Below are 25,037 nucleotides of genomic sequence, written 5' to 3' on the forward strand. Positions count from 1 at the left end.
GGTTGAGAGAGCAGGCAGAGTCTACGGGGAGCTGCACAGTCGACTCACCCGATGAAGACACCACGGTAAGTCGATCTAAGTACATTGACTTCAGCTCATTATTCATGGAGCTGAAGTTGCGTTAACCAGACTGATTCCCCTCCTAGAGTAGACCAGGGCTCAAAAAATCCAGATCCTCTCTGCCCAAGCCATGGTACATGCCCAGGTACCAGTTTACTGTAGCCACTGCACTGGATCACACATAGCACTGAGCCAGTTATTGAACAAAGGGAAATTTCTTTAACCAAGGGACAGAGATTTAAAGAAACGATTGAATGATGGAAACCAACTGTTACCAACAAAACAAAATCACAAAAGACCTACACTTTTTAATAGTTACCTTTCTACCTAAGTAGATGAAGTCTGAGGTGACACGCTATTGCAGTGATTGCTAGTCCCTAGGAGCCAGGCCTGCCTTTCTTGAAGCACCACTGGTCATTAGTGATCTCCTTGGTGAATGGACCCAGAGTGTTTCTCTCCACCTGTTATAAAATGAATCAGTCTTTTGTGTATATTCACAGAAAGGACCATTTTCTCATTGTCATATTGTCGTTTACACTTTCCACGGTTTCATGTCTTTAGTTTGTCTTGATAGTTTTCCATTGGCCTTTTCTGGGCTGGTGCAAAGGTTGACAATGCAGAAACACTGCATAATGGCTAGCAAGGGACAGGTGACAATTCCCCCCACTTGAATGGGCCATTCCCAACAAGACTTTGATTGGGGTGACTCACTTTCAGACAATACCATATGGCATAATTTCCATTACTTACATGACTCCTTCAATAGGACTCAGACACACCTCTTGCATGATCAGGATAACAATAATTTACAAGCTTTCAGTAGAGATCTCACTGCTATGCTTCCTGGATAAATATCATAAAAATCAGTGCATTAGGTGTGAGTTTGTAAGGTCTGAGGCAGGATTTCTTGTGAATTACTTTGACCCTCTTGCCAATTGGCACCAAAGCAGCATTTTCACACATGCACTGAGCTATACAGTCACACACTGATAGAACAAAGGCCAATACAAAAAAGAGAAAAGAACAATAAATACTAAAATGACAATGGTTGGAACTCAACATTCTCTCATCTTTGGACTGATGGTACTAAGAGCTTTTCCCTCAGTTGAACCAGGTGATCGCGACACTGGCTCAGCCCTCCATACTAGCAGCTTTCTCCATATAGGGAGATGAGTCAAAATTGGAACTGATGTCATTTGACTTCTCCAGAGGGGATCAGTCTGTCTAAGGCTATGTCTACCCTTCAACACTGGAAATATTCTTCTGACAACCAAACCTGTCTAACTGGGGCTTGGTCACATTAACTACTTCTCTCAGATGAAGTGGATTTTTACCCCCTGAGAGATGTGGCATGTCAACATAGCTTTTCAGGTGAACCAGCCTCTAGATGGCTTTTTAGATATGAAAGGCAATGGACTTCAGCCTTTTCCTTGGATTTATGGTTGACAACTGCAGCTTTCCTACTTGCTGGACATCCTATGACAGATGTCAGGCCTTTCCTTCTTTGACATTAGGAAGTGGGAAGTCGTGACCTCAGTGGAAGTGGGTAAAAACTTGATACAATATGTCTCCTCGAGTAGTTTTCCTTTTAATAGAAATTGACTTTGAAGCTAAGCAAAATATGCTCTATTTGAAATACAAAAAATAAAATCTATACAGACCCAAATTCTCTTATAAAATCTATATTTCTCCACCTCAACCTTTGGAAGAGGTTTTCTCCAGAACTCCTTATACTAAGGGGTAAATTAAATCAAATTAACTTGTGAAGATTAACCATCATTTCCTGTACAACTAAAAAAGAAAAAAAAACAAGACAACTTTCAGTTTCCAAAATAATTCAGATTATCAAACAATTAGTCTCTTACTCTTTAACCAATAACATCACCTTATTTCATTTTCACTTAGTAACATAATAATTCAAAGTCAAAATTCTGGTCACATACGTTAGTTTTCTTTTAATCCCATTGCCAACAACTGAACCTTGGCTCAAGTTTGCGTTTGCCAACACTTCTGTAGAGTTCATATGTCTCTGGTTCTTCTGCCATGCGTGTTGTGAAGGGGTCTCCTGTGGGAATGTTGCATCTATGAGGAAAAATACCTCTCTTTCACACTTTAAATCTTTCAAAGTAGTAGGAAGTAGGGGAGAAGATAAAATGCAGAAAACACAGACAAAAACTGTCTGGTACACTAAAGACATTTATGTTAATATTGCTCAGGGTATGAAAAATCGAACACAGCTGAGCAACGTAGTTACACATCTCTAATCCCTGTGTAGATAGCGCTACATCAGCGGAGCCTTCCTTGCCAACATAGCATCTGAGACAATATTGATTTAAAAATTGAACTACACTGTGTCATATGCACTTCCTTCAGTTAGTCGGGGGTCTGCTGTTGTCACCATTTCCAAGTGGAGATTTAAATCACTGCTGTTCTTTTTAGCATGGCCAGTAAACTGGAGAGTTCTCTCCTATTGACAGAACTGCACTTGAACTTTCTCATTCATCATGGAAGGATGGGGAAAAGCAAGTGAAGTGAGAAATAGATGACTTTAGCAAATGGTCATTTGTCTTAAATTCTCCAATAAATCTGAGCTGAACTAATACTAATTGGTGACACAAACCATCAAAAAGATAGAACCCAGATCACAGAGAGATAAAATACATGACAATGAAGTGTAAATTGAAATTCCAGAGCAGGTACATCTAATTATTTAGAATAGGACAAGAGATTCTCCCATCACATTCTTCTCGATCCTCAGACATATTTATTGAGCACTGTCTCAATAGTCAGTTATGTTATTTACAACATGTTTAGTATCCTAGCATTCCATAATGGGGGAAAAAGCAGCCACCTTGCAGAATTGGCTTTACCAATAGATGGAACTGGGATTTAAACTGAAATGATCACACTGCATTTTAGGATCCATTTGAATTCCCCTTCTCAGTCTTTGATACTTCATCTCCAGTCATAGCAACTCTGGTATAGGATTAAATAGTCAAAGCATCATCTCCAAGCACAGACAACTGAGAACACTTCACACACGACACTTTGAGGAGTGGAGAGGGTAGAATGTGTGACGATAAACTCTGCCTGGCTCAGACAAAAGGTAACAGTTCTGCCTGATGGGGAAGGAGGGAATCTCTGAGTCACCCATCTCCTTCCAAGTATCTAGGGGTAGCTGTGTTAGTCTGATCTGTAAAACGTGACAAAGAGTCCTGTGGCACCTTGTAGACTAACAGACATATTGGTGCTAAGCTTTCGTGGTGAATCCCCACTTGTCAGATGCATGTAGTGGAAATTTCCAGAGGGGTATAATATGCAAGCAAGAATCAGGCTAGAAGATACAAGGTTAGTTCAATCAGGGGGATGGGCCTCTTCTAATGAGGTGTGAACACCAACGGAGGAGAAACTGCTTTTGTAGTTGGCTAGCCATTCACAGTCTGTTTAATCCTGAGCTGATGGTGTCACATTTGCAATGAACTGAAGCTCAGCAGTTTCTCTTTGAAGTCTGGCCCTAAGATATTTTTGCTGCAGGATGGCTATTTTAGTCTGCTATTGTGTGTCCAGGGAGATTGAAGTGTTCTTCTACAGATTTTTGTATATTGCTTTACTCCAATACGTATTTTAGTCTATAAGGTGCCAAGGACTCTGTGGTTTTACATCTCCTTCCAGTATCACAGAGGCTGAAATGACACTTTTTCCTGCCCTGCTCCTCTTCATTAATGTAATATGAAAAGTTCCTTATAACTGCTCTTCAGCACAACGGAGAACAATGGGCAATGATAAATCGTCATCACTGGTGCTCTAACAATACTTTGTAATAGGAGAATGGTATAAATGTGATGCTCCCTGGTCTGATAGGAGGCACACTAGAATTACTCATGGGAGAATAGTTGATAGAAAGGACAAAGGAGTCACCTCAAAGAGGTCAAACTGGCCAAAAGTGCAAAAATGGGCCACTCACTCATCTGGACAAGCTGAGCGTTATCGGTGCTTCAAACAGCTTTTAAAAGTTACTATGTAGAAATTAGGAAAAGTATTAAAGTATTGATAGCACTAGAGGGTTTAATGGTGTTGATCCCCCTTGCAGATTCTCTGATGGCTCACATGGGCTCAGTGGCAAGACAAGGTTTTCCCACACTCACTGTTTTCATTGGGTCTCATACCTGTGTGGATTCTCCAATGGCTAATAAGCTGCTGGCGGTGAAGGAATTTTTTCCCACAAGCACTGCATACATAGGGCCTCTCCCCTGTGTGGATTCTGAGATGGGTAAGAAGGTTTGAGCTGTGACTGAAGGTTTTCCCACACTCACTGCATACATAGGGCCTCTCTCCTGTGTGGATTCTCTGATGTCTATTAAGCTGCTGGCGGTGAAGGAAGTTTTTCCCACAAGCACTGCATACATAGGGCCTCTCCCCTGTGTGGATTCTGAGATGGGTAAGAAGGTATGAGCTGAGAGTGAAGGTTTTCCCACACTCACTGCATACATAGGGCCTCTCTCCTGTGTGGATTCTCTGATGCCGAGTAAGGTGAGAGTTGTGAGTGAAGCTTTTCCCACACTCATGGCATTCAAAGGGCCTCTCCCCTGTGTGGATTCTCTGATGTTGAGAAAGGTTTGAGCTGCTAGTGAAGCTTTTCTGACACTCACGGCATTCATAGGGCTTCTCCCCTGTGTGGATTCTCTGATGCCTAGTAAGGTGAAAGCTGTGAGTGAAGCATTTCCCACACTCACTGCATTCATAGGGCGTCTCCCCTGTGTGGATTCTGAGATGGGTAATAAGGCTTGAATTGCAATTGAAGCTTTTCCCACATTCACTGCATACATAGGGCCTCTCCCCTGTGTGGATTCTCTCATGTTGAGAAAGGTTTGAGCTGCTAGTGAAGCTTTTCCCACACTCCCAGCATTCATAGGGCCTCTCCCCTGTGTGGATTCTCTGATGTTTAGAAAGCGCTGAGCTGCAAGTGAAGGTTTTTCCACACTCAGTGCACGTATTTTTCCTCTTTCCCATGACGATTTCCTGCTTTGTTGTGGTTTCCTTGATGCTCTTCTGAGTTACCCGGCAGGAAATAAATTTACCCATTTTCTCTCCTGGCTGGCTTCCTTGCTCTCTGTCTGTTCTGTGCTGAATCTCACAGGAATTTCCCTGCTCATGACTCCTGGACACATTCCTTTTCGATCTTTGTGATAATTCTCTGTTTTTAGGCACTTGCTCAACATTTTCCTGCTGAGAATTCTGCTCCTCTTTCTCACATACCATTGCATCACCTGCTGTGATAAGAGACAGAAACCTCAGACAGGGATAGAGAGGGGAAGGCCAAACCAAAACAAGTGCTTCAGAGAGGTCAAATAAAAATAAGAATTGAACTTCCCCAAACTCTTCCCCTAAACAGGAGAGAGGAGGGGATCAATTTGGCCTTCACATCCCATCTAAATTCACAGAGGGAAGGGAGGAAGCTACTGCCTGGTCTGCTAGGGTCTACAGGAAGCCATGAGCTATATTTACCTTGAGGATACAACCCCTGCTAGGGACAGTAATGAACTAAGAAACCATCCAAGGGCATTGTAAAGCATCCCAGATGTTTCCTTCAGGCACTTACAGATTCTGAGTTGGTTTAATCTTTGCTCACCTGTGCAGGGAACTCTCAGGATCTCTCTTTCCTCTGAACCCTGGAGGTCTAGAACCCATGGCTCTTCCCCTTGTTCCAGCTGGGAGATTATAAGAGGTTTTGGAAACTGGAAACCTGCTCAGATGAAAGAAAACAAAGGAGTTCAGTGATTTCATATGACTGTGTCATAAAACACTATTAATTTACTTCATGCTTAGTGTGACCCAGTGTGCCTGGCAGTCCACACTGAAAATGCCAAGATGCAGCAGGCTGAAAAAGGGGAGCAGATGCTCCCAAAACGGGGTTAACACGGAAGTTAAATTCACCATCAGTCACCAACTGTGCTTCTGATCCCCCACACTGGTTATCAGAGAACTGAAAAAAGACATCACACGGCCCCCTTTACTGCATTCCAGTTCTCTGACTCCCAATCAGCACCTAGGTCCGGCACAGTGAGAAGTATTTAAAAACTCTGCTCACATAAACAAGTGTTCTTCTGACCCCAAGTCAGCCAATTACCAGTCTGTATAGGTTTGGATCTTACCCAGAATACTATGATGCCAGCCAATCCTTAGCATCTAAACTAAAGGTTTATAAGCAAGAAAGCATCTAAACTAAAGGTTATTTAAAAGAAAGAAAGAAAAAGGAAGTTGTTAAAATGGAAAACAGTCAGATACATTCAGAAATCATATATTTCTGGTTCTTAGCAGTATTGGTGAGTTTTGGCTTGAAAGGCTCTCTGGTACACATCCACATCATTCAGTTCTTTGTTCCAGGGTTCAGTTTGTAGAGAAGTTGCTCCAGAGGTAGGAAGAAGGGATTGAAGACAAAATGGAGATGATGCAGCTGCCCTTTATATTCCTTTTGCCAAGTGGCTTCTACTTCCTGTGTCCCAAAACAAGCTTCACAGCACAGGCATGGAAGCCTTGGAGGTCTCAGTACACAGGCATAACCCTGCATGTCTGCTGACTCATAGGTGTATCCCCTTGATCCTTTCAATGGGTTCATTGTACAGCTGATACCCGGATGGCATCAAACAGCTGGGCAGGCTGATGCCAATATGTCTGGGGTGTCACTCAGAAACACTACAAGTCGGAATACAGATATACCCTACATATCTATAACTCAATACAAAGATAGAAACATATCAAACGGAAAATCATAACATTTTCATTGACACTTACGGCATATCTAGCACGATTCATTGCAATTCATCATACTGGTTTTATAATAAAATAATAATATATAAGTGTCTCTCATTCCATACAGTGTCACTTAATAAACCAGTGAATTCCCAGGACCGTTCCAGTTAAGTCACACCTTGCTTAGATGACACATTATAGATAGCTTCAGTGATAGCATTATGTAACAGCTATAGTCAACCTAACAGATTGCAAAAATTGTCTCTAGTGAGCATGCTGCTCAAGATTCAAACCTTCATCTGGATCGACAGAATGATATATGTTGGGAACACACAGACACTGTGCAAGTCTGTGCCCTATGTTCACTCTTCTAGAAAATTAGGATCAATTTGTTCATAGTATGTGTCAGGGCGAATCTCCACTCGTCAAGTGCAGAAAGTGGGGGCCGCCAGGATTCTAAATTAATTTGTGCAACTCTAGGCTTGTATTAAACCCCCAAGTTAAGCTTTTCTCTGACCTTGGCTGGTAAATGTGCCACCACCCAAATGCCAAAAAACCCCAAACCCTTGGACCAGGAAGGAGCACTTGAGAATTCTTCCTCTGGGGTACCTCAAGCCTTTCACCTCCCCTCCGGGAAAGGCTGAGAAAGAAAAAGGAAATTAGCTGTGGCTACCAGTAATCAAAACAATGCACAAACCTCTTAGGACACAAAATCCAATCCTGTTCTTAAGAGGGAAATTTATTAAAATTGGAAAGGAAAACAATACATCGGAACTTAGGCTTTTGCTAGATCTTAAAAAACAATTTTTGAGCACCCAAAATAGCTTTCTTGGGGTTCAGCTTAAAGCTTAGAAGCAAACAAAAGCATCTGGGATAGCACAAGGAGCTCCAAAAGCCAAAATAAAAAATATAAACCTGATTGTGTCTGTCTAAACATTTCCTGTCAAATCATTTCTTCTAGTATGGAAGATGAATTTCAAACCTGCTTTAAGCCATACACAGCATTGCTACTCCGTGCTGCCTTCTCGGAGAACAGACAAAGGGAAAGTTACTTCCCATTTAAAAAAGTTCTAGCCTTTCCATTGGCTCTTTTGGTCAGGTGCCACTCCTTTTCTTTTACCTGTGGGCTTGTTAACCCTTTACAGGTAAAAGCAAGCAGAGAGTCACACCAAAAGGATTTAACAGAATCTGGCTGGCTGGGGGTTTATAAAAGGGAGATCCTCCCTCCTCCCTTCATTTATCACTGTATGGCTTGTGAGGTAACATTTGAAAGACACAATCTACTGAATATCCTCCTTAAAATGTGTACAACATGTATGTAAAGTGATGAGATTTTATGGTATGATATTACTGAAAAGTTGCAACCCTAACCCTAAGTTCCTCAGAGACAGCAAGGCAAACAACTGGTCAAAAGCCATTCTCCAGGGGGAAGGTGTGAAGAAGACATTTACATTCCATCACAGGGACCACTTGAAGCTTATATCTACGACGCCTGTCACCATGACTCAGCTGAGAACTGAATTTGTTTCTAGTACAAAGGATGAATTATAAAAAGAGGTGAGGAAAATGCATGAGACTCTCTCTCCCCTTTCCCTCTGCTCATGACAACTCCTGAAGAACTGAATGTGGGCAGCAGGGGCAGGTTAGGGGATCCTGGCTGAAAGGAAAGCCAGCCTGTCTCAGCACATGTGAGAGAACATTTGTTTAATCCGTTTAGCTTTTAAGTTAAACATTAGTTTGTGTTTTCTCTTGCATTTCTTTTGTAAACAAGTCTGACTTTTATGCCTCATTACTTGTCAGCACTGAATTTTTTTTTCATAGTTTAACAATCTTGGTTTATTTTTTATCTAACCATGTGGTTGGATTAAAGTGTGTTGGAAACTCCATTTGGAATAACAAGGTGTGCATGTCATTTTCCATTGATGAAATAACAGATTTCATATGAGCTCCCATTGTTCAGTAGTGTGCTGACAGGACAAGATGCACATTTCTGGGGATGTCTGGGAGCAGAGAATTTTCTGGGGTTCTTCTGTGAGGTACTGTCATTTGGAGTTGCTGACTAGCAGCACTCAATACTGTGTAGCTGGGAGGAGTTACATGCTGGAGATGTGTGTTAACTGCCCAGAGTGGCTGCTCTCACAGTAGAGCAGTGGAAAAGGCACCCAGCCTGGGGAACTGAGGGGACACAGCTGTTCAACACTCCAATTGTACTGTGCTAAGTCACAGGACACTCAATTTGATCCCACACTGGTTATCGAGAAAACTGAAAAAAGACATACATGGCCCCCTTTACTGCAGTCCAGTTCTCTGACTCCCAATCAGCACCTAGGTCCGGCACAGTGAGAGGTGATTTAAAAACTCTGCTCACATAAACAAAGTGTTCTTCTGACCCACAGTCAGCCACATTACAGCTCTGTATAGGTTTGGATTCACCCAAATACTACGATGCCAGCCAATCCTTAGCATCTAAACTAAAGGTTTATAAGCAAGAAAGCATCTAACTAAAGTTATTATAAAGAAGAAAGAAAAAGGAAGTTGTTAAAATGGAAAACAGTCAGATACATTCAGAATCTATATATCTGGTTCTTAGCAGTATTGGTGAGTTCTGGCTTGAAAGCTTTGGTACACATCCACATCATTCAGTTCTTGTTCCAGGGGTCAGTTTGTAGAGAAGTTGCTCCAGAGTAGGAAGAGGATTGAAGACAAAATGGAGATGATGCAGCTGCCCTTTATATTCCTTTTGCCAAGTGGTTCTACTTTTCTGTCCCAAACACAAGCTTCACAGCACATGGCAGGGAAAGCCCTGGAGGTCTCAGTACACAGGCATAACCCTGCATGTCTTGCTGACTCAATAGGTGTATCCCCTTGATCCTTTCAATGGGTTCATTGTACAGCTGATGACCCTGGATGGGCCATAAACATGTGGGCAGCGCTGATCAATATGTCTGGGGTGTCACTCAGAAACACTACACAGTCTGGAATACAGATATACCCTACATATCTATAACTCACAATACAAAGATAGAAACAGATTATCAAACTTGGAAATCATAACATTTTCATTGACACTTACATGGCATATCTAGCACGATTCATTGCCTTTCATCATTGGTATTTATAATAAAATTAAATAATATAAAGTCTCTCTAATTCCATACAGTGTCACTTATAATCAGTGAATTCCCAGGAACGTTCCCCAGTGTTTGAAGATGTCAACACCTTGCTTGTGAGGGACTGGAATACCACGATATATTGGGAACACACAGACACTGTGCAAGTCTGTGCCCCTATGTTCACTCTTCTAGAAATTAGGATCAAGTTTTCAAGTATGTGTCAGGGCTGATCTCACTCTGTCACTCCGAGTGCAGAAAGTGGACGCCTGCCAGGATTCTAAAAAAATAATTGTGCAACTCTAGGCTTGATTAAACCCCCAAGTTACAGCTTTTCTCTGACCTTGGTTGGTAAATGCTGCCACACCCAAATGCAAAAAAACCCCAAACCATGGACCCAGGAAGGAGCACTTGAGTTCTTCCCTCTGGGGTACCCTCAAGTCCTTTCACCTCCCCTCCGGGAAAGAGCTGAGAAAGAAAAGGAAATTAGCTGTGGCTACAGCTAATCACACAACATGCACAACCTCTTAGGACACAAAATCCAATCCTGTTCTTAAGGGTAATTTTATTAATTGAAAAGGAAAAAATACATCCGGAACTTAGGCTTTGGCTAGATCTTAAAAGAAACAATTTTTGTAAGCACCCAAAATAGCTTTCTGGGGTTCAGTTAAAGCTTAGAAGCAAACAAAAGCATCTGGGATAGCACAGAGGAGCTCCAAAAGCAAAATAAAAAATATAACCTGATTGTGTCTGTCAAACATTCCCTGTCAAATCATTTCTTCTAGCTATGGAAGATGAATTTTCAAACCTGCTTCAAGACATACAGCATTGCTACTCTGTGTTGCTTCTCCGGAGAACAGCAGAAAAAGGGAAAGTTACTGTCCCATTTAAAAGTTCTAGCCTTTCCATTGGCTCTGTTGGTCAGGTGCCCACTCCTTTTCTTTACCTGTGGGGTTGTTAACCCTTTACAGGTAAAGGGAGCAGAGAAGTCACACCAACAAGGTTTATAGCAATCTGGCTGGGCTGGGTGTTTATAAAAGGGAGATCCCTCCCCTCCCCTTCATTTATCACTGTATGGCTTGTGAGGTAACATTTGAAAAGACATAATCTATTGAATATCCTCCTTAAAATGTGTAGCAATATTGTATGTCAAGTGATGAGATTTTATGGTATGATATTACTGAAAAAGTTGCAACCCTAACCCTAAGTTCCTCAGAGACAGCAAGGCAAACAGTTGGTCACATAGCCATTCTCCAGGAGGTGGAAGGTGTGAAGAAGACATTTACATTCCATCACAGGGACCACTTGAAGCTCCTATCTATGACAGCCTGTCCCCATGACTCAGCTGAGAACTGAATTTCTTTCTAGTACAAAGGACTGAATTATAAAAAAGAGGTGAGGAAAATGCACGAGACTCTCTCTCCCCTTTCCCCTGCTCATGACAACTCCTGAAGAACTAAATGTGGGCTGGAGGGGCAGGTTAGAGTGATTCCTGGCTGAAAGGAAAACCAGCCTGTCTCAGCACATGGTGAGAGAAACATTTGTTTTACATCCAGTTTAGCTCGTTAAGTTAAACATTAGTTTATGTTTTCTCTTGCATTTCTTTTGTAAACAAGTCTGACTTTTTTGCCTCATTACTTGTAGTCACTGAAAACCCTTTTTTTTCTTCAGTAATTAACTATCTTAGTTTATTGTTTTATCTAACCAGTGTGGTTGGATTAAAGTGTGTTGGAAACTCCATTTGGAATAATAAGGCTGGTGCATGTCATTTTCCATTGATGAAATAACAGATTTCACATGAGCTCCCACTGTTCAGTAGCGTGCTGGACAGGACAAGATGCACATTTCTGGGGGATGTCCGGGAGCAGAGAATTTTCTGGGGTTCTCCTGTGAGGTACTGTCATTCGGGAGTCACTGACTAGCAGCACCCAATACTGTGAAGTTGGGAGCGAGTTACATGCTGGAGACTGTGTGTTACCTGCCCAGGAGTGGCTGCTCTCATAGTAGAGCAGTGTAAAAGGCACCCCAGCCTGGGAAACTGAGGGGACACAGCTGTTCAACACTCCAGATTGTACTGTGCTTCATGTCACAGACACTCAATTTCAAAGTCTCCTAAAACACAGAGAAAGTAAATCCATGTCCCAGAAATCGAAGTCTCCAGACAGAGGGAAAGTCTCCCTGGCTCTGCTTCTTGCTGACAGACAGGTCCAGGTGTCCAGAGACAAAGAGAGAGAGTCCAGGAACGTGGAAACATAAGTGTGGGGCTTCAGTGGAAAAGGGAAAGAAGGGCAGGGATATTACTCAGTGCAGGATCTCAGACGTTACTAGATGTTCGGATAGCACAATAGTCAGCCATTGGAAAAAATCCCATATACATATAAAATGATTGGGTCTAAATTAGTTATTTCCATTGATTTATATAAGGGCAATAAGATAGATAATATACAGAAATATCCCTTTTAAAGAATTCCTAATATCCTGTTTTTCTTTTTTGACTTCCACTTCAGGCGGATGTCTTTCAGAGACTATCACAATGAAAAAAAAAAACAAAAAAAAAAAAAAAAAAAAAAAAAAAAAAAAAAAAAAAAAAAAAAAAAAAAAAAAAAAAAAAAAAAAAAAAAAAAAAAAAAAGATCTTTTTCCTGATTAGTTGTAGGTAATTAGCCCCATCATTGTTATATATACTTGGGGTTATTTTTTCCCAATGTGCATTACTTTCATTTATCCACATCAATTTCATTTGCACTTTGTTGCCCAATCACTTAGTTTTGTGAGATCTTTCTTGAAGTCTTTCACGTTTGCTTTGGTCTTAACATCTTGAGGCAGTTTAGTATTCATCTGCAAACTTTGCCACCTACGTTTTACCCCTTTTCTCCAGATTTTATGAATAATTTGAATAGACTGGTCCTAGATATGCCCTTGGGAGACACCACTCTTTACTCCTCTTCATTGTAAAGCACAGAATCTTGACACCGTATAGACTAACATACGTTTGGATCATGAGCTTTCGTGGGTGAAACCCACTTCGTCAGATGAATTTCCACTACATTATCTGACGAAGTTGGGTTATTCACGCAACCCAAAGCTATTATCCAAAATGTCATGTTATCATAAGTTCCACAGATTCTTCTGCTGCTTTTACAGATCAGACTAACGGCTACCCCTCTGATAGTCCTGGAAATTTTACCCTTTATTCTACCTTTGTTCCCTGTCTTTTAACTAGTTCTCAATTCATGAAAGATCTTCCTCTTACCAATTATAATATTTTAAGAGCTTTGGTTAGAGACCTTCCAAGGTTTTCGGAAATCTAAGTACCTATGTCACTGATCCCCCTTGTCCACGTTTTGTGACACCTTCAAAAGCTCTAATAGACTAGGAAGACATGATTTTCCTTTACAGAAACCATGTTGACTTTTGCCAATAATTTTGTTCTTCTATGTGCCTGACATTTTATTCTTTACTACTCTTTCAACTAATTTGCCTGGCACAGACGTTAGATTTACCGTCTGTAATTGCCGGATCGCCTCTAAGGCCCTTTGAAATATTGGCGTTACATTAGCAATCTTCATCATTGGTTACAGAAGCTGTTTAAAGGAAGGTTACAACCAAGCTATAGTTCCCCAATTTCAATTTGAGTTCCTTCAGACTCTTGGGTAATACATCTGTTCCGGTGACTTCTTACAGTTAAGTTTATCAATTAGTTTCAAACACCTCTAGTGACACTTCATCTGTGGCAATCCTCAGATTTTCACCCACAAAGTTTGGAAACTCTCCCTATATCCTCAGCCATGAGACTGAAGCAAAATGCATTAGTTTTCCATCATGACTTTATCGTCTTTAAGGCTCCTTTTGTATCTCAACTCTCAGGGGACCACTGGCTGTTAGCAAGCTTCTGCTTTTGATTACTTAAAAAAATTTTGTTATTACCTTCTGAGTTTTGCTGAGCTCTTCTCAATCTTTTTTGGCTTTTCTTATTACATTTTTCACTTAATTTGGCAGACTTTGTCCCTCTTATAACCTCACGTAGATTTGACTTCACTTTTTACAAGATGCCTTTTACTCATGCTTCTTTTACATGGTTAGCCAAAGCCACGTGGCACTTTTTTAGTTCTTTTCTGTTGTTTTTTATTATTTGGATTATACATTTAAAGTTGGGCCTCTAAGATTGTGCTTTTGAAAAGATCCTGCAGCTTGGGGATTTCACTCTAGTCACTTACCTTTTAATTTCTGTTAAACTAACCCGCTCCTTCATTTCAGCATACTCTCCCCACTTCTGAATCTAAATTGCCACAGTGTTGAGCTGTTCTTCCCCCCAGTTATGATGACCCGGACCCAACAGGCCTGGATACCTTTATTATTGAGGTATCTTGTTTTGTCTGCAAGCTGGCACACCGGGCGTCTTATTACAGGAAATTGGTTTCTCCATCTCCCCTGTATTTCACACAGACGGCCCGTGTGCATCTGGCGGTGTTTTTTGTAACTTTCCCCCTTGCTGTTCTCCCAGACTGCCGTGTATGGGCTTGGGGCTGTGCAGTTTGCTATGCTGTCGAGCTTGTGATGGAGTTTTTGTTAAGAATCTTGATTTGTGCTGTGCAATTGCGCATGTGTATTCTTAGAGAATAAAGGAGGAGTTGAACTTCAGAAAAGCGTTTTTCACTTCTCAGTTACCCTGAAATTTGTGTCGATTTTTCTTCCAAACAGGAATGTTAAATTTTGTTAGATTTGATCACTTATTTCCAAGCAGTGTTTATAGTTACCTCTGGACAAGATTCCTGCGCTCCACTCAGAACTTAAATGAGGGTGGCTTCTCCCTTGCGGGTTTTTGTACCAGCTGCTCAAGAAACAGTATTTAAAGTATCGAGAAGTTTTCTCTCTGCATTTTGTCCTGCCACTGACATGGCCCAGTCAATATGGGATAATGAAATCTCCACTATTATGAGTTCTTTATTTTGATAAGCCTCTCTATCTCCCTTTCGCATTTCACCCTCACTTTCACCTGTATTTGACAGGTGGTCAATATAGATCCCTATTGTTATATTCTTTGAGCATTGAATTATATCTAGAGAGATTCTATGGAACATTGCGGTTCATTTAAGATTTTTACTTTCATTTTGAGTCTCATTTCCCCTTCCGGTATGACCTGCTCTGTCCTCCATATATTTTGTACCTGGAATGATTGTGTCCCATTGATTGTCCTCACTCACCGGTTTCTTGTGCCTATTTACGTCATATCCCTTAACACAAGGCACTTAATTCACCCATCTTATTATTTTACACTTCTAGCATTTTGTACAAGCACTTTTGAAAAACTTGAACTGTTTTATTGTCTACCCTTTTTTCTGATCTGTTAGATTCTTTGTTGTAATGTTCTCGTCTGATCTTGGCCCTACTTTATCCTCTCCAGGCCTCTCTCCTTGACTAAACAGAAAATCTCTATCATTACACTTCTCCTCTAAGAGAAGGTCTCTGTCTTGATCCATGTGCTGCCTTTGATGCCAATGGCTTCCCTCTACATCTCTTAGTTTAAAACCTGCTCTGGAACTTTTTTTAATGGTAAGTGCCAGCAGTCTGGATTCACTTTGGTTTAGGTGGAGTCCATCCTTCCTGTATAGGCTCCCCCATTCCCAAAGTTTCCCCAGTTCCTAATAAATCTAAACCCCATCTCATCCATGCACTGAGACTCTGAAGTTCTGCCTGCCTACCTGGCCCTGTGCGTGGAACTGGGAGCATTTCTGAGAATGCCACCATAGAGGTCCTGGATTTCAGTCTCTTTCCTAGCAGATTAAATTTGGCCTCCAGGACCTCTCACCTACCCTTGCCTATGTCAATGGTATCTAGACGTACAGTGAGCACTGGCTTCTCCCCAGCACTACACGAAATCTATCTGATGCCTGCCTGTGTGTACGTTGCAGATTTCTCAAGGCAAGTCACCATACGGTTCTCCCAGTTATCACAAACCCAGATATCCTTCTTTCTAATGATCAAATCTCCCATTACTAACAGCTGCCTTTTCTAATGACTGGAGTTCCCTCCCCGGTGAGGTAACTCAGTGCAAGAGTTACCTCTACACTATCTGGAGAGGTCCAACTATGAGAAGCTTCCCTCTGCTCCCATTCCTTGGGCCTTTCATCGTCCTCAACAGTGTGGGGGCTGTCTGACCGGAGTTGGACAATTCTATAGTCCCGGAAAGCCTCATCAACATACTTCTCTGCCTCCCTTAGCTCCTCAGTTCCAACACTCTGCCCTGCAACGCCTCCACACGGTCTCTGAGGGCCAGGAGCTCCTTGCACCAAATGCACACATACATACATAACATAAGAACGGTCGTACCGGGTCAGACCAAAGGTCCATCTAGTCCAGTATCCCGTCTATCAACAGTGGCCAATGCCAGATGCTCCAGAGGGAGCGAACTAACAGGCAATGATCAAGCGATCTCTCTCCTACCATCCATCTCCATCCTCTGACAAACAGAGGAGGGACACCATTCCTTACTCATCCTGGCTAATAGCCATTGATGGACTTAACCACCATGATTTTATCCAGTTCTCTTTTAACCCTGTTATAGTCCTAGCTTTCACAACCTCCTCAGGTAAGGAGTTCCACAAGTTGACTGTGCGCTGCTTGAAGAAGAAATTCCTTTTTTTCTTTAAACCTGCTGCCTATTAATTTCATTTGGTGACCCCTAGGAAGCTTTGCTAATTATGCCGCACTTAACCCTCAGTTTTCCTTGAGCAAACAGGAGATATCTGACATTGTGCGATACGGATCCCATGCTCTGTTCTCAAAGTGTTCTGCAGCAGGGACGGTCTCTGGTAGCGTGCGTGTCACTGCTAATTGAGGTGAAGCTGAAACTGGGCAGAGTAGAAGTGGCATTGTGGGCTGGCGTAAACCTTAACTCTCCATTTCCCCTTTCAAGAACCAGGGACAGTAACCCTTACCCGTGAAGTCACATTCTCATAGTTCTCCTGCATGACATCCCAGTAGAGGCTCTCTGAGGGGTCCAGCAGAGCCCACTCTTCACTGGTGAAATACACAGCCACCTCCTCGAAGGTTACCGGCCCCTGAAAGAGCAAGAGTCCAACACTCAATACCTGCGCCCCTTCACAGCCCCACTATTTGTGGGAGAGGAGCCCATCAAAGGGAAGCCTAGGTGGATTGCAGTCAAAGTCCCACCCCACCCTGCTCAAAGCATCCAGGAAACATCAGAATGAGGGACAAAAGAGAGCCCTTATCTCTCCCAGGAGATCCATCACACACCTACTAGCCACAGACTGATAGAGGAGGGAGGCCCTAGCAGGGCCAGAGAGAGATCCCTGGTAGGAAACCCAACAGCCTCCTCATTGTGAGGAGCTGGATATGAAGGGAGGGGAATCTCCCCTAACCCTCACTGGTGAGGATCCCCTTCTTATTTCACATCAGACACTGGTTAGTCGGGTCAGGCTACAGCACTATGAGTCTGGTTAGTTTTTCCCAGACCCATGTAGCTGGGTTATTTTCTGCTCCACAAACTAGATCATTTCCACCTCTGAATCTCATGGGTATGCTCCTAGAATCTAGACCTCTTATTAAAGAACTCCCAGCAGGTTTGTCACCCCCTGCCCTCCCTTTTTCCACCCTGTGCATTTCCTGCCCCACGCCAACCTCCAAACCAGACTGTGAAAACCTTCCCATCTCCGCTGTATTTGCTGTCCCTCTCCCTCCTGTAGGAACCCACCAACCCCCACTCAAAAAAATAATCCCTACCTGAGTTGGCTCCACTGCAGCCATTTCTCTTCCCTGTATCATGGGAGGATGGCATGAGCTGGAGAAAAACATGAACGTCATTCTGCAGCCCTGGTGGGGCGAGAAGGGCAGTTGTGGAGATTTCAGAACAGGCGTTAGGTAATTTCACATCACGATTCCCTCAGGCTCCTTCCCTCCAGACAGACATCCTAGACTCTGCCGTGCTAGGAACATGCTTGATCTCTTTATTACAGTGTAGACCTGGACCCCTCCTGCCAGGCTAAGCCAAGACATTTTTAACCTCCCTTCTCCCTCCCCTCACCCCGTAACAAAGTCTCTGAACACAAGGCTAGAAAAGAGCAGAACCAAAGGAGTCACTGTGGGGGATTCCCTTGGACACTGACCCCAGGGCAGTCACACCCCAGCAGGGGGAATATGGAGTCAGGAACTGGCTTTTCCTCTGTCTGAGCCTCTTCTTGTTCATTGGAAAGTGATTCTCCCCAGCGATGCTGCAATACGTGTGTCTAGGTGGACTAGAGAGCTGGAAATCTCTCCCCCACACTCATTTTCCCACTGCCCCTTTCAGTCTCTCCTTCCCCTGTCCTCTCTCCCTGCTCCTCTGGCTGGGAAAGTCCCATTCCTGGGGGCTTTGCTTTCCCATGGCTGGATTTTCTCCTGGCAATTGCTAATGGGAGGAGAAATGACAAGGGGCTGTTTGTGCAGAGTCACTTTCTTGCCAGTTCCCAGCACGTTTCCTGAGGTCTTTCAATAACCTGGAGTTCGTAGCTCAGAATTTGTATTAACAGGGCCCAGGGCTGCCCCAGGGGGCTAGTAAAAGCTGGAGAAAGTCATCCCCTGGGCCGGACAGAAAAAAAGCTTTAATTAAGGTCATATCCCAGCACAGAACCCCCATTGGGGGAGCAGCAGCTACTAAGCCTGGTCTCCCAGATCACAATGGAGGCCGCAGCGTCTGACCCAGGAAGCTGAACCCCAATATCCAGAGGACAGAGCATTTGAGCAGCTTCCCTCCTTCAGCTCTCTGGGGAGGGCAGCTAATGAGAGCCCCTCCTCACAGGGAGAATTGCCGCACTGTCCATCTGGAGTCACTCCTTGTCCTTCCATGCAGTGACTCTGGATTAACAATGGTCTGAATGAAACCAGATTTCAGACAGAACGAGCCCAGAATGCTGTGAAGAGACCATCGTGTGGCATTTCTAGCCCCCTTCCCACCTGCCTCACCCCCCAGATCTAGGACAAGGACCTGCGGGGGGTGGGGCATGAATATTCCCCAGTTTTCAAGAGGGGAGAGAAGAAAAATGTGTGATTCCCCTCCCAGCGTTTGGTAAGTGGATAGGAAGTTATCAGGGTGAGTGGGCCTGGCCGGGGGCTGCCTGGCAGCGCTGGGAGCCAGGATTCTGGCACAGGCTGATCAGGGAGCAGGACCATGGTTAGCAGCAGCCCCCAGACACCCCCCAGCACCCGGAGCCCAGAGCCAGGGCCCCAGACACCCCCACAACCCAGCCAGGGTCCGCCAGCTCTTCCCGGCCCCAGTCCCCAGCGTCCCCCGGCCAGGGGCCAGACACCCCCGACCCCCACCAGCCGCCAGTGAGAGCCGCACACTGGCGAGATGGAGGGACAACGGCGGCACATGGGGAGGGAGCAGGGAATTCTCAGGGGTTGGGGCGGGGGGTCACCCCGGTGTGGGCTCGTATGCGCTCCAGGGACAAAGGGGGCAGGACGGGGGTGCCCGGGGGAGCAGCGGTAACTCCGAGGGGATCTCAGCCCCCCCTGTTCCGTCCCGCTGCTCGGGTCACCGGTTCTATTCCTTCTTTTTATGATCTTTGTCTCCTTTCTGTGCTCCTTCTCTCATTCATTTTTTTTATCACTTCTTTTAATTCCATTCATTTCTCTCCCCGCACCGCCCGACCCCCCCCTCGCCCTCCGCCTGCACCTGCTGCTGATGGTTCAGATCCACTGAGAATATTCGTGCTACTAGAGAAGGCTAGTCAATATTGCCTCGACAAAGCGCCGTGTCCGAGGGAAGAAAGTCACAGCAGCGGTCGCGATCCGCGGCTATGATATTCAGCACTATCCACCTTCATACAGCCGCATGTTCTACTCCGCCATGTCCGGGCCTGCGCCGACACTTTCCACCCGCCCCTTTCCCGGGTCTCCCCGGGACCCCCGCCCGCCCCCGCAGGACGCAGAGCCCAGCGGCACAAACCCTTTCTCCGGCCCGGGGAAAAGCTCCAACCGCAGGGCATCCAGCCCGCGTTCTCCAGCTCCGGCTCCGCCTCCCTCGCAACGTCACTTTCCGCTCCTGCATTAGTGTCCGGAACTACATCTCCCAGCCTTGCCCGGGGGCGCGTCCGCTCTCCTGTCCCGCTACGTGTGGGGTTCAGCAGCCGAAACTGCGCATGTCCGTGCGAGCCTCGGCGGGGGGGGAGAATAAAGCCCTGCCGCCGCCGCCGCCGCCGCCGCCTCCGTGTTGAGCGGTGATTGAGACACCGAGGGGGCGGGAAAGTGCTCTCGGCCCCGCGGAAACCTGGGAGAAGCCTCGGCCCCAGGAGCTGCCGCAGGATCGAAGCTCCGGCCGCGCTAAGGATGGGGGGGCGGAAAGCTGGGGCGCGGGCGTCCGCGGGGGGGGCGGTGTATTAAAATGCGCCACCAGCGTAGCGCTGGTGCTAGAGCCGGGCACTGCGGCATGGCTCAGTAACAGCTGCGGAAGCCGCTGCCCTTCCCCCTGCCCCGTAATCAGCCGAACGTTTCGCTGGGCGCTGGTTGAGCGGCGCTGGAGGGGCGATGGGAGCGGGGGGAGCGGGGGTGGAAATCTGTAGGGGTGTCGGGGGCCGGGGGGTCAAGCAGGTGGAGGCGGGGTTGGGGGGCTAAATGGCAAAAAGCCGGACTGGGGGGAGGGGGTTGCGCGGGGGAGAAGGTCATTGGGGCGCGGAAATTTGAACTATTTCTGTGCAGCCAGGAAATTCCCGGGGGGGGCGGGGTAAATTCCCTGAATCCTTCCTCGTTTGTGCCGACTTCCTCCCACACACAGTCTGTCAAGTGTCCCCCCTCTCTCTTCGTTATCGTACGTGGCTATAAAGCTCCAGGGAGATCCCCCCCCCATGATCCGCTCTCTTGATCCCCCCCGACCATTGCCCTGCTCTCTTCGTGCTTCTCAAGTGTCCAATTTAAAATCTCTCCCAGTGTGGCAGGTCTTCCCTTCCGTTTTGTATCTGCAGCATTTCTCCTTGTGCAGGTGGGGAAATTCTTGCCCGGGGCTCATTTCCCCAGAACGGGGCTGCCCTGGGGGAGGGGAGAGATGCCCGTTCCCTGCCAGGGCGGGGGCACGAAGAGCATGTGTCCCCCATGGAGACTGCCCAGACCCCCCAGTTTCCCATTTCCCACCCACTGACCCCAAACTACCAACACTTTACAGTTTCCCCCGGCCCTCAGTGCCAGTCACTTGCCCATCACCTGCCTGCTGCCCCTTCCTTTGTTTACCAGGGAGCCTTCCAGCTCAGCTCCCCCCCCCCCCCGTGCCCTCTTAAATCAGCTCCTCAAAGGGCTCCTTGCTGCCCATGTGAATGGTGGCAGTGGGGAACCATCGCTTTCTGTTTATGTATTGGGTAGTCTCATAAAATCCAGTCAAAAAGTCCCCCTTTCCCTCTAGTTATTTAACAGCAAACATAAAATCCCCTCAGATCTTGGTATTTTTCTCTCATGTTATCAATTGCTTACCCTGTGACACGTTTTCTCTGCAAATCTCCAAGACTGATATAAAATATCCTAAATTATTTGCCCTACTTCTCTCTAGTTGTCTATTTCTAATTGAATATGCCCTGAGATTTTTTCCCCTGTCTCTCTAATGATAAAATACCAAGAAAATCTCAGATTTACACCTTTCCTCAGATTCTTGAACATGGATATAAAATGTTTGCAAATGTTGCCCATTTCCGCTCTATTCGTTTATCAAATATTGATGTGAAATACACTCAGATTTTACCTCATACCAACAACTGATATAAAATATCTCCGATTTTACACTTTCCTCTCCATAATTGGCAAAAATGGATCCAAAGTCGCTCAGATTGCCACCCTTTCTCTTTCATTTCTGAACATTGATCTCAGAGCTCATAATTTCCCTCATTCTATGTCATTATCAAATATCAATTAAAAATCCTCTCAGGTTTGGGGCTGTTCCCCATGTTTCTAAATCCCAGCAACTTCTTCCTTCCAGTGAACCTGTTGCCCTGAATCATTCTCCATCCTGGATGTTGCAGAGGGTTAAATTGCCCAGTGATCATCTTTCCCTTCTCCTTGGAGAATCATTTCTTCCCCCCTTTATCTTTCTTAAAATGTTTGCCAAAAAAAGAGACCAGCCACATTTTTAATACACATCAAAGCCAGAAGCCTCTTCCTGTTTGGGGATCAGTGGTTCCCAGCTGGTAACAGGAGAGTTGGCTGGACCCTTTTCTTTCCTCCAGCTGTCACAGGATGAGGAGGTCACTCTGAGTGGAGCGTGGCTCCAGAAGTATCCCAAAGCCCATGACAAATGGCCTCTGTGAGGGGCTGCTTCCCACATTGCTAAGATGAATCCATGGTAACCTCTATTTGCTAGTGACAGGGCATGGGCATGTCTTATCTTTCTGTTGAAGGGCAGGCAGGGGTCCTAGGCAGGCAGTGGGGGAATCCCAGGCAGGCAGTGACTTCCCAGTTGAGGCCCCCTTAGAGAGGTCTGTGGCTGGTGGGGGCTCTTGGTGGGGGGGAAACCCTTTGGGATCCCAGCCTGGCAGTGAAGATCTGGTGGTGGTTCTCTGGCTGGTGGAGCTCTGAAGGGTATCTGGGGTCTCTGGCCAGGGATTCTGGTGATTGGGTCCCAGGGAATATCTGGTGGGACCCTGGATGGCAGGTCTGGGTTCTGGCTCCTGGGGATGTTGGGGGGCCCTGGATGGAGGCTCTGGGGTCTGCTACATGTTCCTTCTATCTCATCAGCTTGTGCCAGAATCTTGACTCCAAGCACTGCCTGGCATTCCCCGGCCAGGCCCATTCACCGTGATAACTTTCTATCCGCGTATCAAACACTGTGAGGTGAAATCACAGATTTTTCTTTTCTCCCCTTTTGGAAAGTGCAGGAACTTCTGGTTCCACTGAGAAAATTCGTGCCCTGCCCCCCCAAGTCCTTGTCCTAGATCTGGGGGGGGTGAGGGAGGTTGGAAGGGGGTCAGCACTGCCACAGAATGGTCTCTTCCACAGCATTCTGGACTCATTCTTTCTGAAATCTGGTTTCATTGAGACCATGATAATCCAGAGTCACTGCATGGAAAGACAAGGATTGACTCCAGATGAATAGGGGGGCATATGAGATCAGCAATTCTCCCTGTGAGGAGGGGCTCTCATTAGCTGCCCTCCCCAGAGAGCTGAAGGAGGGAAGGCTGCTCAAATGCTCTGTCCATCTCTGCTCAGCATATTGGGGTTCGGCTTCCTGGGTCAGACACTGCAGCCTCCATTGTGATCTGGGAGACCAGGCTTAGCAGCTGCTGCTCCCCCAGTGGGGGTTCTGTGCTGGGAAGTGACCTTAATTAAAGCTTCTTCTCTGCCTGGCCCAGGGGATGACTTTCTCCAGCTTGTACTAGCCCCTTGGGGCAGCCCTGGGCCCTGTTAATACAAATTCTACCATAGACTCCAGATAACTGAAAGACCTCTGAGAAAGTGCTGGGGACTAGCGAGAAAGTGCTGGGGACTAGCAAGAAAGTGACTCTACACAAACAGCCTTTCCTCCCATTAGCAATTAAAAAGTACCCCTTGTGGTTTATGTAGTGGGTGCCCTGATGCTCCAGTGCCAAGATAGGGATATGGGTTACATCTATCGCCCCCCCCCCACAGTTAGGGAATCCCATTGCAGCGAAGCCATCCACTATGACTTGCACATTTCCCAGAGTCACAACCTTTCGTAGCAGCAGCTTAATGATTGCTTTGGCTACTTGCATCACAGCAGCCCCCACAGTAGNTTGAACTATTTCTGTGCAGCCAGGAAATTCCCGGGGGGGGCGGGGTAAATTCCCTGAATCCTTCCTCGTTTGTGCCACTTCCTCCCACACACAGTCTGTCAAGTGTCCCCCCTCTCTCTCGTTATCGTACGTGGCTATAAAATCCAGGGAGATCCCCCCCCCCCCATGATCCGCTCTCTGATCCCCCCCGACATTGCCCTGCTCTCTTCGTGCTTCTCAAGTGTCCATTTAAAATCTCTCCCATGTGGCAGGTCTTCCCTCCCGTTTTATCTGCAGCATTTCTCCTTGTGCAGGTGGGAAATTCTTGCCCGGGGTCATTCCCCAGAACGGGGCTGCCCCTGGGGGGAGGGGAGGAGATGCCCGTTCCCTGCCAGGGCGGGGGCACGAAGAGCATGTGTCCCCCATGGAGACTGCCCAGACCCCCGTTTCCCAATTCCACCCACTGACCCCAAACTACCAACACAGTTTCCCCCGGCCCTCAGTTGCCAGTCACTTGCCCATCACCTGCTGCTGCCCCCTTCCTTTGTCCAGGGAGCCTTCCAGCTCCACCTCCCCCCCCCCCCCGTGCCCTCTTAAATCAGCTCCTCAAAGGGCTCCTTGCTGCCCATGTGAATGGTGGCAGTGGGGAACCATCGCTTTCTGTTTATGTATTGGGTAGTCTCATAAAATCCAGTCAAAAAGTCCCCCTTTCCCTCTAGTTATTTAACAGCAAACATAAAATCCCCTCAGATCTTGGTATTTTTCTCTCATGTTATCAATTGCTTACGTTGTGACATGTTTTGTCTGCAAATCTCCAAGACTGATATAAAATATCCTAAATTATTTGCCCTACTTCTCTCTAGTTGTCTATTTCTAATTGAATATGCCCTGAGATTTTTTCTCCTGTCTCTCTAATGATAAAATACCAAGAAAATCTCAGATTTACACCTTTCCTCAGATTCTTGAACATGGATATAAAATGTTTGCAAATGTTGCCCATTTCCGCTCTATTCATTTATCAAATATTGATGTGAAATACACTCAGATTTTACCTCATACCAACAACTGATATAAAATATCTCCGATTTTACACTTTCCTCTCCATAATTGGCAAAAATGGATCCAAAGTCGCTCAGATTGCCACCCTTTCTCTTTCATTTCTGAACATTGATCTCAGAGCTCATAATTTCCCTCATTCTATGTCATTATCAAATATCAATTAAAAATCCTCTCAGGTTTGGGGCTGTTCCCCATGTTTCTAAATCCCAGCAACTTCTTCCTTCCAGTGAACCTGTTGCCCTGAATCATTCTCCATCCTGGATGTTGCAGAGGGTTAAATTGCCCAGTGATCATCTTTCCCTTCTCCTTGGAGAATCATTTCTTCCCCCCTTTATCTTTCTTAAAATGTTTGC

General features: G+C 45.5%; 2 protein-coding genes across 7 annotated transcripts in view; both read right to left on the bottom strand.

The window, feature by feature from the left end:
• The window catches only part of LOC116823303 (uncharacterized), a 703,657-nt gene extending 685,912 nt beyond the window's left edge, over positions 1 to 17,745 (bottom strand). The window contains 1 exon segment of the mRNA XM_075070438.1: positions 17,663 to 17,745. Coding sequence (XP_074926539.1) covers positions 17,663 to 17,743 — 81 coding nt within the window. The 5' untranslated portion in view covers positions 17,744 to 17,745.
• On the bottom strand, positions 1,630 to 5,775 carry LOC116832169 (uncharacterized). Of its 6 annotated transcripts, none has more exons than XR_012656689.1 (3): positions 5,690 to 5,775; positions 3,739 to 5,330; positions 1,630 to 3,284 (listed from the first exon to the last, which is right to left on the bottom strand). XR_012656689.1 is itself a non-coding variant. In XM_075070409.1 (2 exons), the coding sequence occupies exon 2, from the start codon at positions 5,317 to 5,319 to the stop codon at positions 4,174 to 4,176; it is 1,146 nt and encodes a 381-aa protein (XP_074926510.1). In that variant the 5' UTR covers positions 5,320 to 5,330; positions 5,690 to 5,775; the 3' UTR covers positions 1,630 to 4,173. The 6 variants fall into 6 exon arrangements, 2 of the variants coding, with proteins under 2 accessions (XP_074926510.1, XP_074926511.1); XR_012656690.1 differs by having other exon boundaries at positions 1,630 to 3,275; positions 3,721 to 5,330; XR_012656688.1 differs by having other exon boundaries at positions 1,630 to 3,275; positions 3,708 to 5,330.
• Positions 17,746 to 25,037: the final 7,292 nt, after the last annotated feature.

The sequence above is a fragment of the Chelonoidis abingdonii genome, chromosome 11 (assembly GCF_003597395.2).
Source record: "Chelonoidis abingdonii isolate Lonesome George chromosome 11, CheloAbing_2.0, whole genome shotgun sequence".
Classification (NCBI taxonomy): Eukaryota; Metazoa; Chordata; order Testudines; family Testudinidae; genus Chelonoidis; species Chelonoidis abingdonii.